The 19,998-nt window shown below is 45.5% G+C and overlaps 1 protein-coding gene across 1 annotated transcript in view; it reads right to left on the reverse strand.

The window, feature by feature from the left end:
- The window catches only part of NUAK1 (NUAK family kinase 1), a 76,576-nt gene that overhangs the window by 38,736 nt on the left and 17,842 nt on the right, over positions 1-19,998 (reverse strand). The window contains exon 2 of the mRNA XM_025403421.1: positions 5,054-5,174. Coding sequence (XP_025259206.1) covers positions 5,054-5,174 — 121 coding nt within the window. The remainder of the gene's footprint in view (positions 1-5,053; positions 5,175-19,998) is intronic.

Below are 19,998 nucleotides of genomic sequence, written 5' to 3' on the forward strand. Positions count from 1 at the left end.
CCGCAAAAACTCAGGCATTGAGTACACCGAATACTTCAGAATGTGACCCTATTTGGACACAGAGTCTTTACGGAGATAAGTTAAAACGAGGTCCTTAGCACAGGCCCAAATCCAATATGACTGGTGTTCTCATGAGAAGAGGAAATTTGGACACAGACACATGTGGTGGTAAGAGGTATGAAGACATAGTTAAAAGTCGGCCATCTATAAGTCAAGGAAGGAGGCCTGGAACAGATCCTTCCCTCACCACCCTCAGAAAGAATTAACTTTGATCTCAGACTTCCAGCCTCCAGAATTGTGAGAAAATACATTTCTGTTGCTTAAGTCACCAGTCTATGGTATTTTCTTATAACAGCCCTAACAAACTAACACACCCAGCAAGTCATTAAACCTTCTAGAGCCTCAGTTTCCACAACTGCAAAATGGGAATCCCTGGCCTGCTCACCTCACAGGTTTGCTGTGGGGATAAAATGAGACCAGATGTGGGAGACGTTTGTAAACTATGAAGAGTTCTACAGATGACAGGATGTCTAACTTCACTTTCAGAGCTGGATCTTTGGGTCCTATTGGGCAAGAAAGCAGATAAAGGCATGGGATCCTGGGACTGTGGTTCCCAGTGAGAGGTGCAGGAGCTGGAATACAGCCTTGGCAATCTCCTGCTCCCAACCCCCAGGGAAGGGAGGGGAGCTGGATGTGGGAGAAACAGAACTTGCGTGGGAGAAGGGAAAGGGAACAGAACAGAAACTGGAGAGCTCTAAGAAATTAAAAGAAAGAAAAAGGACACATGTAAGACCCCGGGAGTTTTCTGGATAAAAACAACACCTTTTATTTGCATGATACCCTGCAGGTCACAAAACACTTGGAGGCACTGGGTTCTTGTTAACCTACTTGAGGTCAGGAATGCCTTTGAGAGTCTGATGAAAGCTACATACCCTCTCTCAGAAAAAAGTAACTCATGCACACAACACATAAAACATTATAGAGCAGCACTGTCCAGCAGAACTTTCTATGAGGATGAAAATGTTCTGTAGCTATGCTGTCCCATAGGGTCACCACTAGCCTCCTGTGGCTACTGAGCACATGAAACATGGCTAGTGTGACTGGGGAAATGAATTTTAAATTATTTTGTTTTAATTATTTTCCATTTAAATATCCATCTGTGGCTAGTGGCTTTTGTGTTGGACAACATAGTTACATACTATTCCAAGGGATTCACAGATCTCTACAGCTCATCCATGAAATACCCTTGTCAATGGACCCCATGTTATGAACTATTTGTGATGATTACAGTGTTCTCATAATAATTATCTTTTTTTTTTGAGCTTACCGGATACATGTATCATGCCATTTAATCCTGTTGAAAACCCCATGACAGAGCTAGAATGGTCATCCCCATTTTATAGATGTGATTACTGAGGCACTGAGAAGCCTACCATCTTACCCCAAGTGTTGTGCCTAGATCACAGTGGAGGACTGGGGACTGAAACTGAAGACCTCCTGATGTGAGACCTCAAGTCTTCCCTAACTCCCTAAAACCTGTCCTAAGGGTTTCACCAACTGAAGCCCCGGTTCCCTCCTGAGGCCTTGATAGAAATTATTTCTAGTAACCTAAAGAACTTCCATTCGCACTGCTATGCATCTTTAAAGTGACAAGCAAGAGCTTTGGGGGCTTCTCTTCTCCTTAAAGCCTCCAGCCCGGGCTCTACTGAGGCCATCTTCACGTTGGTAACTGAGTATTCTTCCATTAAGATTTGTCTCTGATCTTCTCTTTGGCAGAGGGATGGTTTCCTGTTCTCCATTAGTCCTGTCTGATTCCCAAGGCCATAGAGGGCATGGTGCTGGTAAAGAAGTCGGGTTTCTCCATGTGGGATGCCAGCGACCACACATTGCCTCTCAAATAAAGAACCCGGAACCTTCATGCTGGGAACGCACTCTCTTTGCCTTCCTACTCTGGGCTAAGAAATCCCAAATCACAATAGTGTTCACAGGCCACAGGACCATCTGGGTCCACACCCTACAGGTCAATCCTTCACCATGGCCTATGGAGCTTAACGAAACTCACTTCCACGTTGTGTCTGTGTCTCTACTCACTTCTAACTTCTAAAACTTCCCCTCATTCACCAGGCATATTCAGATTTTATCTTATCAGCCTGGAATTCTATTTTCCCCAATTCTTCCCCCATCAAAAAATTCCTTCAAGGCCCAGCCCAAATGCCATACACCTCCATGAAAACTTCCAGCCCCCAAGCTTCCAGAACATGGTACCAAAATATACTGCTTACATGTCTACTGATATGCTTTGGCTGTCTCCCCACCCAAATCTCATCTTGAATTGCAGTTTCCATAATCCCTACGTGTTGTGGGAGAGACCCGGAGGGAGGTAATTTAATCATGGGGGCAGTTACCCTCATGCTGTTCTCGTGATAGTGAGTAAGTTCTCACAAGATCTGATGATTCTATAAGGGGCTTTTCCCCCTTTTGCTTGGCACTTATCCTTCCTCCGTCCATGTGAAGAAGGACATGTTTGCTTCCCCTTCCACCACGATTGTAAGTTTCCTGAGGCCTCCCCAGCCTTGCAGAACTGTTGAGTCAATTAAATCTCTTTCCTTTATAAATTACCCACTCTTGGACAGTTCTTTATAGCAGCATGAGAACAAACTACATCTACATAGCACTTTTTCCACACTGTCTTGTATTGCTTTTTTTTTTTTTTTTTGACAGAGTCTCACTTGGTCACCCAGGCTGGAATGCAATGGCACAATCTCAGCTCACTGCAACCTCTGCCTCCCGGGTTCAAGCTATTCTCCTGTCTCAGCCTTCCAAATAGCTGGGATTACAGGCACATGCCACCACACTCAGGTAATTTTTGTATTTTTAGGAGAGATAGGGTTTCACCATGTTGGCCAGGCTGGTCTCAAACTCCTGACCTCAAGTGATCCTCCTGCCTCGGCCTCTCAAAGTGCTGGGATTACAGGCGTGAGCCACTGTGTCCGACCTGTATTGCTTCCTGAGTGTGGGATCCATGTTGCTTCTTGAGTGTGTGGTCCATATCACATTCAGCTTTTAAATTTCTAACCTCATTGAACAGAGTGCTTGACAAGAAGTAGACACTCAGTAGACTAGTGGTTCTCAAACTTGTTAAAACACAGATTGCTGAGCCCCACCCAGAGAGTTTCAGATTCAGCAGGTCCTGGGTGAAGCCTGAGAATCTGCATTTCTAATAATCTCAAGTTACACTGATGCCACTGGCCTAGGGAAGCACTGTAAGCTTGAGAAGCACTGTAAGAGGTGTTTGTGGCATAAATAAAAGATGGAATCGATTAAAATTTCCCTTAAAAATCCTATCACCAAGGGCTCCAAAAATGAGCCTTCAAATGACCAGGATAAAAGAAATATATTACCAACATTTACTTCTAGATAAGAGGCAAAAATAGAAGCAGCAGAAAAAAAGAATGGCAACAAAAGATCAGGGAACCAGATGAAAAATGAAAACTGTCAGAAAAACTTTGGGAGCACCACTGTTGGTTTCCTTTTAGTCCTACCTGATAACTTTTTACAATCAGACCAGAAATTAAAAATAAGTTCATTTTTCCTTTTTTTTTTTTTTTTTTTTTTTTTTAAACAGACTCTCACTCTGTTACCCAGGCTGGAGTGCAGTGGCACAGTCTCAGCTCACTGCCACCTCTATCTCCCTAGCTCAAGTGATTCTCGTGCCTCAGCCTCCTGAGTAGCTGGGACTACAGGTACGCGCCACCATGCCTGGTTACTTTTTGCATTTTTAGTAGAGACAGGTTTTGCCATGTTGGCCAGGCAGGTCTCAAATTCCTGACCTCAAGTCATCTGCCTGCCTCAGCCTCCCAAAGTGCCAGGATCACAGGCATAAGCCACCGCACCTGGCAATAAGTTCATTTTTCTGACTCAGTCATATATTTTTAAATATTCTAGGGAAACACTCTGACTCAGTAAAACCAAAATTGGGAAATTTTCATAAGAAAATAATCAGAAATGAATGTCAAAATGATGCACAAGGAGAGTTGTGAAGACCTGTTTACAATAACCAGAAATTTGGAACAACTTAAGTGTTTGGCAAAAGAAATTAGATTCAATAAATTATGGTATGTCCATAAACAGAATGCTATAAAACCTTTTCAAAGGTCTTTACAGGGGAATATTTATTGATACAGAAAAGATGCATGAGACAACAAATGAAAAAATAATCAAGCTAAAAAATAGTTTAAATAGCATGATCTAACTGGACAAAACCCACAAATAGACATAGAGAAATAGATAAAAACAGAGCTATGGAAAGAAAGCTATTTACCAAATTGGGAGTTAGGACAAAAATTATTTTTTAATTTTAACATTTCTATTTCAATCATTTCTACAATAAACACATACTGCTGTGTAATTTATTTACAGGGTCTTAAAAAATAAATGATAGTCTGTAGGCGGTTTATTCTCTCCATTTCTTCTCATGAAGGACCAAAGAGTTGAATTGAAGCCTGAGCATTTGTATAAGCTTTTCCCCACCCTGCTCTTTGGCAAACACCAACACAATTTGGGCTCCATTTTAAAGGCATCTGCTGCACCAACCCTCTTTCTTGGTGCTTACTGGACCTGCTCAGGGTTAATTTCTAACTCAAAGAACCTAACTTTGAATAACTCCATACCACCGGCAAAGCGACTGACTTTGGGGAATGACATTTACAACGTATCCACTGTTATTTGGTCACCCAGCAAACTGTCATTTTTCAGAAACCAGGGCTGTCTCACAGACTGCCTTTCAATAAGGTGGGTTGCTTAGCAACTGCCAAGGAATTCAGAAGACAGAATAAGGCATCTGCCAGAGATATTTTATGACCAAAATGAGCTGCACTCATGTGTCTGGTTGTGTTCAAGGTAACCAAGTAAGAGATAACACCGGACTATTTTTGCATCATGAGGAAAAATACTTGGCTTCTGCCCAGAAGGGCAATTATCTCAAAGTCTTGGCAGGCCCCATGGTATGAGAAATGGTAACTGATACGGGGGTGAAAAAAAAAAAATCACTGACCTTCATAAATACTGATGATATGAGGATGGTTGAGAGATGACATGATCTCAATCTCTCGTCTGATGTGAACCATGTCTTGTTCATCCTTAATTTTGTCCTTACGAATGGATTTTATAGCAACCTATAAAGTCAGGAAATGAAATGTTATTCAGAGAACTAAACAGATGCAAATCAGCCATTGGGGGAGTTTGGAAAATAAATACAGATGTTACTTGTTGGCAGAACCGACAATAACCAAAACAAAGCCTGGAAAAGCCCCCTGTCATGTCTTTCATATATAGCAAAAACATTCTTCTCCCGGCAACAGAAAACATCAGGTTTTAACAGCCTGGGATTTGTGATGGTGGTTTTTGGTTTTGTTCTTGTTTTGTTTCGTTTTTGTTTTTTTCATAAAGCAGAGGCTGCTTAACACGGCCAGAGTCATTTACTCGAGGAACCCTGATGCTTTGAAAAAAGAAAAAAGGCAAGTTCAGTTTACAGGGTATTGATGATTAAACATGGTTAGGTGAAACTGGTTACCACTCAGCTCCACTGTGCAGCTGCCACAGCAGTGGCTATAAAGAATCATTACTGCCTGGCCAACCTCAAGGCCAGCTCTGCCTCAAGCCTTGGTTTTTAAGACTCCAGGCTATGCTGTGTTTACGCAAGGGCTCAGAAGCGAATTCCTTCCTACATCCTTCCTCTTGCTCAAGGCACCTTCAATAGCACATGGTATGACTAGAGGGCTCTTCTGGAGACAAATCAGGGTAAAACAAAGCGAGTGACAGCTCATCTCCCTGCCTGACCCCTGTCAATTCCCAAAGCTCAGTGCCAAAGTTGTAAATCCAAACTGCAGAGACCTGCTAGGGCCAACACACAGAGCAATTACTCAAAAGAAACACACCAAGAAAAAGGCAATGAATGACAACAGGAACCTAATAAGGAAAAGCGTGTTTGCCAATGGATTCATCTTTGCTCATAAACAAGCTGGTTGGTAACTTAATCAGATTGGCTCTAAGCGGGCCAAAAACTACTTGAGGAAGGAGCATCCACGGGTAACAAAGACGCCCACCAATCAATGTGCTGCCGGATCAGAAAGCCTGCCCAGTTCCCTTCCAGGCTGGTCCTCTTGTGACCTCGACTCTCACCAGTGGAGGTCAGGTAAACTTTCCTAGGGGAAAGGCAGCTAAACCATCCTTCTGGATTATAAGGGCATAGAGTTATCTGGAGCAAAGAAAGTCCTCGTTATCAGCAACCCATGGCTACACCTTGCCTATCACACAGTCAACCCCAGCCAGCCTCAGCAGGGATATATTCACTTTTGGGAGCACGTGCTACTTCTGACTTGCACCAGCTCTCCACCAAGCACTACAAACGGAAACATTTCTAAAATACATCAGTTCGTCTATGACTCAACAAGAACTGGGTAGCTGTTATGACTGTTTTCGCTATGTGCTGACCTCCCAAAAAACAGGTTATGTCTGACTAGCAGCTCCCTGGATTTCTCCTTTGCAGTCTCCTTACCCCAGTTGTGATTAAGTCAGCATTTGTGTCTTTACTTGACTCTACACTGGTAGGGATCTTATTCACTGCTTTTTTTTAACCTCCAGTCCTTAACACCATGCTTGGCATATGGTAGACTCGAGAAAACATTTAGTGTAGACAGGTAGGCAGGTAGATAAAAAAGGAAGGAAACACGAAGGAAAGGAGGAAAGGAGGGAAGCTAAAGGGAGGGGAGGGTAGATGTTATTAACTGATGCAAGCTCAGACCAGAGAAGTGGTAGCAGAACTAGGGCAAAAAATGTGGGAACCACCCCAGTTAAATAATACTGCCAAGACAAGCATAATGGGAAGAAGATTCAGAATTTCTTTAACATCTATCTACACAGGCAATAGAGAAATAGATAAACAAATATAAAACACAGGAGGCCCTGCTGTAAACCCAGGGGCAGGCTCCACCTCCCTTCGACCGTGGGTGGACCCATGGCTAGATAGAAGGAGGCTGCATGGAGATGAATGAGCCTCCCAGCTTAAAGGCCCCTTTTCAGCAGAGAGCCAGACTCAGAGCTACCCCAAGTCCTCACGACAGCCCCATTCAGTATATGGCAAGACAAAACTTCCCTTCGCTTACGTCAAATGTAAAGATATGACTGGATGGCTTTATTTTATCTGAGGAAGGGCTGTAATCCTGGGACCTTGTTCTGGGAGGAAGCAGACAGTGAACACACACAGGCTGTGGAGGGTGTGGGTGGCTGCTGGAACAACTCCTACATTCCTCCATAAGCTAAAGATGGTCAAGGGTAGAAACCACCCCTTTGATTATGCAGCAAGCTGAACTTGGCCTCAAGGAGGCTCTATTGTCAAGTTACAATAGGCATAAATTCTTCACCATGCAGGGTCAGAGGAGGGTAGCAACATTCTAAAGGGCAAGAAAATAAGCCCACTTGCTGATTCCCCCCTAACAGTCCAGCGAGGCGGAGGGTCCCACGGTGCAATCGCCAGGGGATGCTTTCAGCTGGGTGTGAAAAGGAAAGTGCCCACATTCTCATCAAGCCGTGCTCAGCACTGAGGAAACTAAAAGGGTTCCATAAATGTTAATAAGCATTGTGGCTGTCTCTCCACAAAAATGTTCCCTTTTCCTACAATGAGTTTTCCACTGAAAATGTAAAAGAGGGTGCATTCTGCTCCCCTATTTCAAAGGGGTGACAGGAAGTCAGGAGGAGACAAATGCTAGAAATCACTTTCATCTGTGCACCTGCCAAGGCTGGAGGGAAGACATTCAGCTCTACTCCCAGAGTGGTGGCAGACCCATCCAAGGTCCTGACAGCCAGTTAATGACAAAACAAAAAAACAATACTGCTACTAATAATAATGGCCAGCATTCATTAGCCACTTAATAGATGGAGCAGACACCATGCTGAATGCTTTACACACCGGGGATCTTTGCACCTTTCTCATTCAAGCCTCAGCTTCACACCACCCTCTTAGGGAGACCCTTCCTGACCCCTCTAGCTGATAAGGCCACCCTTATGGCCACCTCCCTCTCTCTATACCCTTCCCATTTTATCTTCTCTGGAGCATCTCACACCAACTGCTTTATTAGCTGCATATTCAGCCTGTTTTTGTAGGACTCAGGGAGCTAAGAATGGTTGTCATATTGTTTGAGGGTTGTAAAGAAAAAAAAAAGAAAAAGAAAATCTCTAAACGCAGCTCCTGTAAGAGTGTCTGCTTGAGGAAGTTGAAGGATACACTGAGCCAGTGCACAGACAGTATTGCATAATGCTTAGGAACACGGCTTTAAGTCCAGGCTAAAGCCACTCTCTAGCTGTGTGACCCTGGGCAGGTTACATAACCTCTCTGTGTACCAGTTTTCTCATTCATCTAGTAGAGAAATAATAGTACCTGCCTCAGAGGTCCTGGTGAGGATTACATGTCAGGTGCTCAAGAATACGCCTGGGCCAGGGGGTCACTGCTCAATAAGTGTCAGTCTTTTTTAACCCAGAGTGAGTGTTCTATAAGTACAAACTTCCTTTCTTCCTTTCTTTTTCAGAGCAAACTTGAATTTCTCCTGGCTCCTCAAGGGACAGTCACTGGAGGTCTTAGGGACATGTTTCCAAAGTACATAAAGGACAAGAGCATCTCCATCCTGGGTCTTCACATTGCAACCTCACCTGAAATCAGGAAGATCAGATCAGCTGGTCACACACCATTATCAGCAGGGCTCCTGAGTCCAAACCAGACAGGAGGATGAACACCTTGAACCCAAAAAGCAATCCCAGGACCATTTCTCTACCCGCTCCCACACTGCCTCCTTTGACCATTCAGCTGAACAGGGCACAAATATGTTTCTACTTAAAATCAAAAGTCAGCCTCAAGATATTCACACTTCAGCCTATATGAAATTTGGCTGTTCATCCACTTGTTCTTTTTGAAAACCTACCATGTACCAGGCTACACAGGAGGGAGCCAGCGCGACTGCTCCAGCCCTCAAGGTGGGAGGTGGGGTGGGGAGGGTACGGGCAATAAGCAAAACTCACACCAGTAATTACATAATTACCCTCATGGCCAGGGCTACCAAAGAAATGCACAGACATGCCCGGCATTGCAGAGGAAAACTCCTCTCCAGTTTTCCTCAATTCTCACATCTACAAAGAAACACAGAGGTAAGGAAGGGGCCCAGTAGGAAGAGATGACCAAACGCCTGAAATCACACACCCTTCACCCCCAAAAATCCCATTTGTTCCTGCACAAGTCAGAGAGTCTGCAAGGAGGAGGGGACTCAGGTGTTTGAGCCCGACTCACAGTACAGCCACATTCATAAATGTTCCCAAGTCTAGACAGCACCGTGTGCCTTATAAAACGGTCTGCTTTTAAATAAGGCCACCCTATGGTTTAATGTTTAAACCTTCTGCAGCAGCAGGTTTGGTGGAGAACCTGTGAATCCTGCCCTGTAGTGCCTGCCTGTTTCAGAAGCAAACTCAGCCCAGATAATTCCATTACATGCAACAGGCACAGCCTCCTCTTGAGGGTTGGAGGTTTTTCCTTTTTTGAATAATCACCAAAAACCACCTGCTCTGCGGCCTGCTGGGCATCCTCTCCCACATTCGCTGCTGTGGGTGTTCAGAGCTTGGTGACCTAGGAAGGGCTGGGGGATGCAGAGTGGAAGAGTACATGCTCAGACTGTCATCGGCTGGGTAACCTCAGGCAAGCCCAAACTTCCCAGGTCACAGTTTCCTCCCCTGTAAAATGGGGTTAGAAAATCCTGTTTCTTGGGGTTGTTGTGAGGAGTGGAAACTAGGTAAGTAAAGGCCCCAGCGCACAGTATTCACTGAATGGCAGTGATTATAAACCACATTTAAGGGGTAATGAGCCCACAGCAAATCATATCATAGGTCTCTCAGCTCCCCTCCACCCCTACACATATCCTCCCCCTCCCCACATTTGCACAGTGGCAAAAGCAGGTTAAAATTAATGTCTGGCCAGCCCCAGGGTATCCTGGTGTCTTATCGAGAGGATACCTGTGTAGTGTAGGACCAGCCTTGGGGGCGTGGCAGAGAGTCTGGGCAGGTGGTATGTTGTCGAGGCTCTAACCAAGAGAATCCCTGCCCTCCTCCTTTTGCAACCATCTCCCTGCATGCTCATTCATTGATATAAGCTGGCCTTCAAGGAGTATTCTTGAAATGCCTCTCAAATAGGAGTCACCTGTGCATCTTGTAAAAGTGCAGATTCTGAATCCATAGGTCTGGGGATCCAGCCTGGGATTCTGCATTTCCAGCAAGGTCCCAGGTGATGCCAGCCCCAGGGACCACACTAAGCCAGGTCTTAGTGCTTTGTCTTTGACCCTGATGTCTCAACATTTTTTAATCAATGGCAATATTCTTAATAATAACAATAACTAGTATTCCTTAGGTGTTAACCACATGCCAGTGGACTTTCTCATTGAAGCCTACCTACAATCCCATTTTGCAGATGAGAACATTGAAGCCAGGAAAGATAAATATTTCCCAAAGTTACATAGTTTGTTTAAAAAAAAAAAAAAAGTGGAGCTAGAATTTAAGCCCAGAGGCTGCTGACTTTTAAGGCTATGAATAAAGTCGGGATGAAGAGAAAACATCACAGGGAACAGAATCTCCTGTAGGATCAGAAAGGGTCCCTAAACCTAGTGAGATGGACCCCCCTCCAAGCAGATGCAGTTTTACAGGGTCATATGTGAGGTCCCAAAAGGAGGGACTGGAGGGCTGAGCAGCAGGGAAGAAACACAGTCATAAATATGGCATTAGCATCGCTTAGTGAGAACAAGTTTGCATCCTAATCCCAGCAACACGAGCTGGCAACTTCCCTGCCATTCACAAGGTGTGATCTCATACCCAGGCACGTTCCACAGGAGCTGCAGGGCACGAAGTCAGAGGCAGCACAGGGGATCTCTTCTTACCTAGGAGCCCAAAGGCCACCTGCAGCAGGAGCGGGCAGCCAAGCCCAGCTGGAAGCTAGGGTAAAGGGCTCCTGCTCCTGCCTGGGAGATGGACAGAGTGTGGGGCAAGGCACGGCCCCACCGAGGCCACACCGGTCCAAAGCTCCCAGGATCGCCAAGTGGCTTTCACTCAGAAAGGCTCTGCCCAACGACAGTCACCACGGTGATGTCACCCATCTTGCAAACAAAGCCCCTAATTAAATGACCCCCAGCTCTTTACGGAGGGGCCTGGCCAACTCAGAACAACCCCCCAGCAAGTTGCCATGATGCAACGGGCCCCATGGGAACCAAGCCAGCTCTGCCTGGGGCCCATGGGCCTCTTCTTCCCTTCCTCTTTGGCCTGTTGGTTCATGTCCTACATGAATGTATTTCAGAAGGAAATGGATTGGAAGCCAAGAGTTGTATCAGCAGGCTCTGAGGCGAGGCACTGAAGTCAGGGAGCACGGCATGTGTAGCTAGGAGCTTTTCCTTTAAAGAGTGGCATCCCCTCACTAGCCCCCATCAGCCCTTCAATCTTATCAGAGGTTCTGAAAATTTAAGCCTCTGTAACTTGGTTCTCAAACCTCTATTTCTCAAAATTCTCCATTAAAGACATGAGGATTCCTGTGATGATATCGATTTCTCTCCTGCCATGAAAAACGCATTCTATTTTCAGAACATAAACAACAAAGCAGATTGGTGCTTGACTGGGCCTGGGCCAGCTCAGGAGGGCCTCAGAGGGCTGGGACAATTTTATCTACAGGGACAGTCATTCCTTGGTCTCTAAGGCTCACCCCCACACCTCTCCCCTTCAAAGACTGAGCTAAGAATGTCATTATTGCAAGCGGTGATGCCACAAGGGAAGTGGAATTAATGACTAAGAAATAGTAGGCAGATTTACACTCCCTGTCGAGGTATGTAAACATAAGATACAAACCGTGGCTGACCAGGCAAGAACCAAAGAAATAGCAAAAAGGCCACCGTAAAGTTCGTGCTGAGTGGGCATGCCAAAAGTGAGCCACAAATCAGCCTGAAAAGGACAGTCAGAGACTCCAGAGCACTATCTGTCCAAGGGTGGTGAGCAGATCACCTGCCTCCGATCCCCTGGTTAGGGGGAAAAGGGAAACTTTGCTAAAATGCAGATTCCTGGGCCCACCCCAGAGCTAGTGAATGAAGGTGGCGGTGTCCAGGGTAGGGGGCAGACCTGGTCTCAGCATTCTTTACAACCTCCCAGGTGATTCTGCTGCACTCTGAGGTTTGAGGGCAGTCACCTTAAAGCAGGGCAAATGTGGCCCTGACGATATCTATTATTCTGTAGCTTAAACAGGAAGCAGTTATGTTACACACTAGATGACTGATGAAAATTAATGAAACTTCCATTTATACAGAGGGGAATTAAACACAGGCTTCCTTGAGGGGGCTCGGCGACTTGAATTAATTCACCCCTGGTAAATGGAGAGTTTGCCTCCAACGGGTATCTCCCTAGTCCCAGCCCAAGGTGGGCCTGTGGATGAAGTGAGGCCAGGGAAGCTGGGTGCGGATGGGTTACTTCACAGTCTACACATACAACCCAGAGCATGAGAAAGCCTCTGGTAACACAAGAGACGCTAACACAGGCAATATCAGATTCAAAGAAAGACTGAAAATGCCAGGCTGTTTAGCTGAGACTGGAGTTGCCAAGCAGCTGTTTATTTTTGGACTTTCACGTCTCTGAAGCCAAATGCAACACCAAATCAGAATTCTAAAGTGCAACTGTTTTTCTTCCAGGTTACAATTACCCTGGGGAGGGAGGGAAAGGGCTGGGCCAGAGGGCTGAGGTTGCTTACAACTTGGACAGCCTCAACCGGTAGCATCTGATCACTCTGACACTGTTTATAACAAGGCTTGGATAAGCTTAAGGTTCCGCAACTTTTATTTATCAACCTCCAAACTCAGAAGAACCCAAGCTAGTACTACTAAGAAATCCAGCATCTGCACCTTGGGCTCATCGTCAGTCACAGCAACTCAGCCAAGGCGACTCCTATAAGCAGAGGGACTCGGATGATTACGCCACCGGCTCAGTTTCCTCACCTGCAAATGAGGACGATGATGGTACCAACCTCACAAGGTTGCTGTAGCAACATGGCAGATTGTGTATATGATGGATGGCAGAGAAGGCAAATAGTACCTATGGCAGAAGCCAAAATGAGCACTGTTATCATCAGTGGATGTTAGAGCTGTAAGGACTTAGAATGTTCTACGCCAATCTCCTCATGTTACAGATTGGGAAACTGAGTCCCAGGGAGGTTAAAGTACATACAGGCCCCCAGTTCATGAAGTTATCGGTAGCACTGGAATTGCAACAAGAGAGTCCTGATTCCCACTCCAGGAGGGATAAACACTCTGAGCAAGGGGTCCTTCCTAACCAAATACTAAGCCACAGTGAGCAGCAGGGCTGAAACTGCCACAACAAAATTCAACATTTACATGGGAGGCTGGCCCCAGTCACAGCCAAGTCCCCAGAACTGTTGCATCATTAATAAACCCAGATGGGAGTGGCAGATACTCTTCAGGGTGCTGACAAATCATGACTTGTGTTGCAGCGTGGTGCATTTCACCTCCAACTATTGTCTGTCTTCACATAGCTATTCCAGAGACGCTGTTTTCAGTTCAGTTCTATCCAAACCTTCCTCCAATTTCTGAAGACTGATTTAATATCACCCATGAATACGCATACTTGGGAAGTTTCCATCCCATTATTTCTTAATTCATTGCAAACATTGCTTTTAAATAACTTCAGGCCACTACTGAATCCCTAACCTTGGGGACAATGAGCTAGGAACACAGAGACCTAAGAAGCAAAATTAGTTTTCCAAAGGGAAAGGAAATTAGTCAGTTGAGTTCAGCTGATCCAGGTGAGCAGAACCAAAAAAACTTTTCTTCATTTCTTAATATGGTAAAATATAACAAGCAAAAAAGAGGCATGATTTTCTATCTTATTTCATACTTTAATCATGAATGGTTTTATAAAAAAGTGAAAGAGAAGATTCTGCAGAAGTTATTTTTATCCAGACAGAATCTCTTCTGTATAGAAAACTGATTTAGAGCAATCAGGATGTATAAGACCTATTGGATAGGGTGGGAGCAACGGTGCAGGCTGCCGTCTGTCCCCCAAAGCCTCTGGAGAGCACTCAGGAGCCCCTGAGGCCTCTCTCATTATCTCCTCACAAGCATCTTTTTCTTCCAAGAGAAGCTCTCATTGTCCATTATTCCTAGAGTTAACAGGCTGGTCCCTGCTCCCCAGCCCATTGCAAGATCCGTCGGGAGGCTTGTCATCTCCCTCATTAGTGCTCCACAAGCCTGCCTGCTGGGATGCTCTTGCTCATTGCAAATGCACAGCCCCAAGAAACCGCAGGCTGAGCTCAGAGGCGTGTGCTCGACCCCAGCGAGCATTTCCTGCCATCCCAGCATGGGGATGAGCCTCGCCCAGTACTCAACTCTCAGTTCCTACCCTCAAGGAGGCTGAGGCAGGGGTCTGTGGTTATCTCAGAGACCCAAGTTGTGCCCTGGGTTGGGAAGTGTGCTCATGCCCCTAGACATGCACCTGCCATTTTCTCTGCCAGGATCCTCCACACCCTGTCCTTGCCATTAACATTTTCAGTTGACCAACTCCTCTGCATCCATCTGCTGCAGGCATGGCCCATCCCCTGCAATGACCCCTTTGCAGATATGGGTCCCCTTTTATAACCTTGCTCACCATTGCTCATTTCGTGCTTCATTTGCACGAAAACCATTTCTGTTTTATGCACCATGGCATCTCCCGTACCGAGCATGCACCTAATGTATGGTATATACAAAAAAGCAGGAACCCAAGTATTAAGAAGGACCCTTGACAAACAGAAAACCATAGTGGGACATCTGATCATTCTGGTCAACCTAAACCCCAGCCACCTGCCCCTGAGCCTTCTTTTACTTGCTCACCTTTCAAATGTGGAATCCCTTCTTGTCCCAAAATCACTGAGCCTGAACGTCCTCATCTTCCAAATGGAGATAATAACAGTGCCCACTCCAGAGGGGTTGGGGGTGATTCACAATCACAGCTAGCAATCATAACAACTACCAGTTATCAAGCCCTCACTATGTGCCAGGCCCTCAGTACCTTTCTGTTAAGCCTCTCAACCTCTCACTCATTAAATTCTTACAAAAACATTATTATTTCTGCCTTCTCAATGAATATAACCTGAGTCTGAGGGAAGTTAAGTAACATGCCCTAAGGCACATAAATAAATAGGAGATCTGGGTCTCCATATGCCGAAAGACCATACTCTTAACCTCTGAAGCACACTGACAAAGCAATCAGCACAGTGCCTGGCACATTACTATCATCCCCAACCCCTCTGGTGTTACATAAATACGAGCTGAATCAGAACCTCTGGACATGAAGGCCCCATCAAGGCCACACTGCCTTGTCTCCACCAGAAGTCCTTTTGTTAGCTAATATTTAAACCACTTCCATCTTCAAAAGCACACCTATCAATCAGTGTTCCTGCTGCTTTCTGTGGGACCAGGTGGGCAAAAGGCAGAATTGTATGGGAGGGGCTGGGAGGCATGTCCCTAAAACGATGTGGGAATGAGTCAACTCCACAGCAAGCAATTTTGGAAAATCTGTTCTGGATAAGGCATTGATCCAGTCCTAGAGAACATGACCTAGACCTACCCTTCAAGTTGCCTACCATCCAATGGGAGAGGCCAGTAGTCACAGGGGGTCCTCCCCACCCAGCCCCTATTCACCCTCCTTTTGGTAGGAACACCCTGACTTCACTGTGGGGACTATCCCTACCTCCCAGATGCCTTTCGAAAGAGACCAAGATACTTCACCCTCTCCCATGCCAACAGGCAGGCATACGACTCTAGAGCTGGCCCTGGAGATGCTCTTTCTAAGGTTTCAAGAACCGTCCCAGCAAAGTGTTCTTTTGGGAGCCCACAGGCACATGATGTGTATACACAGAGATGGGGCCTCCTGAGAAGTCATTGCATGCATGGCTCCCTCATTTCTATCCCTGTGTCTTTCTCACGCTCCTAAATAAGAATCAATTCAAACCAGAAAACCGAGTCTCACTTTGCTCAGCTATTGATTTTCCTGTTTCCAGAAAGAGCCAAGGCATTGTCGCTGCTGCCTCTTTCTCGTACTGCGTGCCTTACACTCAGTCATCTCCTCCATAAAGTGGGCCTATTTCACTTGACCAGTGCTAGTTGAAATGCAGTCTTCAGGACCCACGTAGATGTCATTTTTATAATAACTTCCTCAAACACCACAAAATGCAATATTAAATTATTGTGGAGCTTTGTCCCGTTTCGGGGGAGGGATTCATTAAGGATAATGTGCAACTACTTTGCACAAAGGTGCAGGAAGTGCAGCCGCATTCTCTGCCAAAAAATGTTCACACCGGCCGGGCGCGGTGGCTCACGCCTGTAATCCCAGCACTTTGGGAGGCCGAGGCGGGCGGATCACAAGGTCAGGAGATCGAGACCATGGTGAAACCCCGTCTCTACTAAAAATACAAAAAAAAAATTAGCCGGGCGCGGTTGTGGGCGCCTGTAGTCCCAGCTACTCGGGAGGCTGAGGCAGGAGAATGGCGTGAACCCGGGAGGCGGAGCTTGCAGTGAGCCGAGATCGCGCCACTGCACTCCAGCCTGGGCGACAGAGCAAGACTCCATCTCAAAAAAAAAAAAAAAAAAAAAATGTTCACACCTACAAAATATTTACCTATCACTGTCCATGCTACATAATGACAGCCTAACAAAAGGGAAGGTCATTAATTGTCAATGCCCCAGACATAGCAAGCAGAGACTGCAAGCCAGGAACTGCCGTGTTCCCCTCTGTGTCCTCAATATCTAGGAAAGGATCTGGCTCTATAGTAGTGGAATTCCAATAAATATTTGTTGAGCTTAATTTTAACAAAAACGATGACTATCGTAAGTCTTAATTTGTATAAGAATTATTCCTTTCTTACACATCCACCCACTACCACCAACTTGGCCCAATATCTACAAGTTGCTGAAGTCGGGCAATCTACCCAGATTCCACTCTGGTCCAAGTGGCCTCTGTACTTGCGGCTAAGACCACAGATCCACGGAGGCAATGCCATGTTGCATGAATGACCTCCCACTTGTAGATACGATGTCATCCCACTTTCTTTTATTCCCCCCACCACCACCCCATAAGACAGGCTAGAAATTTTGCAGGAGAGGAAAACAGAAACCGAAAAGAACTCCCCAAGTTTCCACAGGTCATGAAGGCCCCACCCAAGTTTCAACCCAGGTACTTAGATCCGATGGCCAATGCTGCTTCCACTGGACCACACCTGTTTCCATATTTGTCAAATCTATGGAAATGTGTGCTAAGGAAGAAAACACTCTTAGCCCTGGCATTGAGATGCTTCCTTTCTCTGGAGTGTAAAGCCTTGGGGGGGAAACTAGCTCAGATAGCGGATTGCTCAAATGTCATGGAAGGTCTGGTCAGAGAGCTAATCAGAACAATTTGAATGTGCGGCTAAGCAAGGACACTCCTTCCTGGATCAAGCGTTGCTTTGATGGCAATACTTTATAAGAACCATTCCCTTACAACAAAACTGTCAAATCCAGCAACCACAGGCCAGAAACATCCCTGCGGAACCCCGCCAAGCTGCTTTCTGATGTACTGTACACACAAATACCAATATTCCCCAGATGTTCTCCATGTAAAACATTTGGTTTGAGACACTGCTCTTCTTTCCCAAAAACTTTTACATTTGTTTAATGGACTCATACAGTTCAGCTAAAATATCCTGGAGCAGACATCTGAAGCCAGCCCGGCTCTAATGTGAGCATCCCATCTGTGGAAAAGACGAACAAGTAAATAAGACCGTCCTTCCCAAGATTTATGCTCCTTGCATCTTTAAGCAGGTCATAAAATGTAAGCTATGTAAGGATAATAATGTAAGTTGCTTTCAAGTGTGTTTCTGATTCCATCTCAGTATTAATCTAAGACTGATGTTCCAACAGAGACTGGGTCTCGCATGCTAACGAGGGGACTAAATTCTACTTCTTACTGCCTCAAAAAAGAAATCCAAAAATCTGTCACCTGAGCAACATAGATGATTGAGATACAGGTAGGTTTTTCCTGGTTTTAATTATCCAAATATAGCAAGAGCTTCTTTATGCCAAAACCACTATCCCTTAACCTGTAGTGTAAAACACAAGTAAGAGGTAGCAAAATAGGAAATGCACTTGACCTTGAGTCAAGAGACCCAGTTCAGCCACATCCTAACTGAGTGACCCCAACCAGTCCTATTTACCCCAAGGCAGCTCATCCTGTTACCCAGAAAACACAACATCATGCCTGGAGCGCTATTCAGCCCTGAAGACTTTGGGGAAGGGAAATAAGCCCTTAGAAACGCCACTCAAAGAAAAGGCATGGATTCCATGCACAGAGCCCCTGGAGATGGTCACCCATAGCTTTCCCACTAACACAATTACGAGGAAAGCTTAGTCACAGAAAATCTGTAGGGAAGCTGGAAAAAATGGAATTAGAAAGCTGAGAGACAAAGCCTCACTGACAGAAGCAAGACATGACAACTCACTTTCCCCTTAATCTTTAACTTTTCTGTATCTGGTGAGTTTTCAGTATTGAGCATGCACTATTTTCACTAAGGGAAAAGAAGAATTTTATTTTTTAAAAAGGTCACAAAGAGGAATGAAAGTTAATGAGGGAGATGACAGACACAAACTATAAATAGTAGACATGAGAACTCCAAAACACAGTACAGAGGACCATCGAGGAGAATTTTCTCAAACTCATCAAGAAAAGGTTTTAATTACCTTCAAGGAGCTTTGTTTTAAGAAGGCAAGAAAGTGTGCATCCCGATGAGAAAGAGTTCCTAAAGAAATGCCTGCAATGTTTAAGAGGATTGGCTCTTAAATGGGTGAGCTTCAATTGTCTGGAAAAAATATATATTTAGAGCATTCTATTATAACTTATTAGTATTTCCACTTAACCAAAGCATCCAATTAACCAGCGTTCTCCATTCCATTGACTGAGGCTCACGGCAGGCTGAACACTAGGGGCTGTTGGGCGACTCTCCGCTCTTCCCACACCAGTCCACACAATGAGCCAACTACCCACCCTCATCTCAGCCAAGTCTACCGCTTCCAGTACGGCAGTCTCTACAGACCATGGCCTCCAACACGACCAGAAACTTACAGCACCACTGCAACTGGCCCTCTGCTAAGGATAAGAAGTCCAATTTCAGACTTAGATTTGCCCTCATCATTGCCAAGAAAAGGCAAAGTGATGTGAGATGGCATACAGAAAATGCCCAATATTGTGCCCAACATCCAGTATATGCTCCAAAAACACTGGCTGTTCTTATCATCTTTATTAGTATAATAATAACAAATAGACCTTATGCAGAGGTGTGTTCAAATACAAACACCACAATGAGAACTTCAAAATCTGAGACTCAGAGAATAATGTCGGGGGCAAAGTGAGAAGGGGGCTGGGAGAAAAACAGCAGCTGTCGTCTCTTCTGAGAAGCCATTTCAGGTCACCCCACTAACAGAAGTCCCTCCAAATGTACTTCTGTAGCCCCCAGGGAATTGATTTCGCAGGATGGAATTATTTCCCTGAAATAAACAGACAGTCAAAGGTCACTACAACTGGGGCCTAAAAGAAAACAAGCCAGCTGCTGATTTACAGGCAGCCTATGATGCAAGATAGCAAGAGGTCTCGGCCCAGGTCCAGTGCAATGGCTTCGGACACACCAGTCCCACAGGGGTGAGGATGGAGGAGGGGGCTCACCTTCCTGTGAGCAAGGTTCCAGCTTGACCAGGCATGGATGGGGACACCTTCAGGAGAGCAGACCCTTGAACCTCTGCTGTCAGCACGCTCTAGCCAGTGGCTCTCAGCCCTAGCAGTGCATTACAGTGACCTACAGGTAGGTCACTGTTACTCGGGTTCCTTCCCCAGACAGCCTCCTTTGGTTAGCCTGGGGAAAAG

This window comes from Theropithecus gelada, chromosome 11 (assembly GCF_003255815.1).
Source record: "Theropithecus gelada isolate Dixy chromosome 11, Tgel_1.0, whole genome shotgun sequence".
Classification (NCBI taxonomy): Eukaryota; Metazoa; Chordata; class Mammalia; order Primates; family Cercopithecidae; genus Theropithecus; species Theropithecus gelada.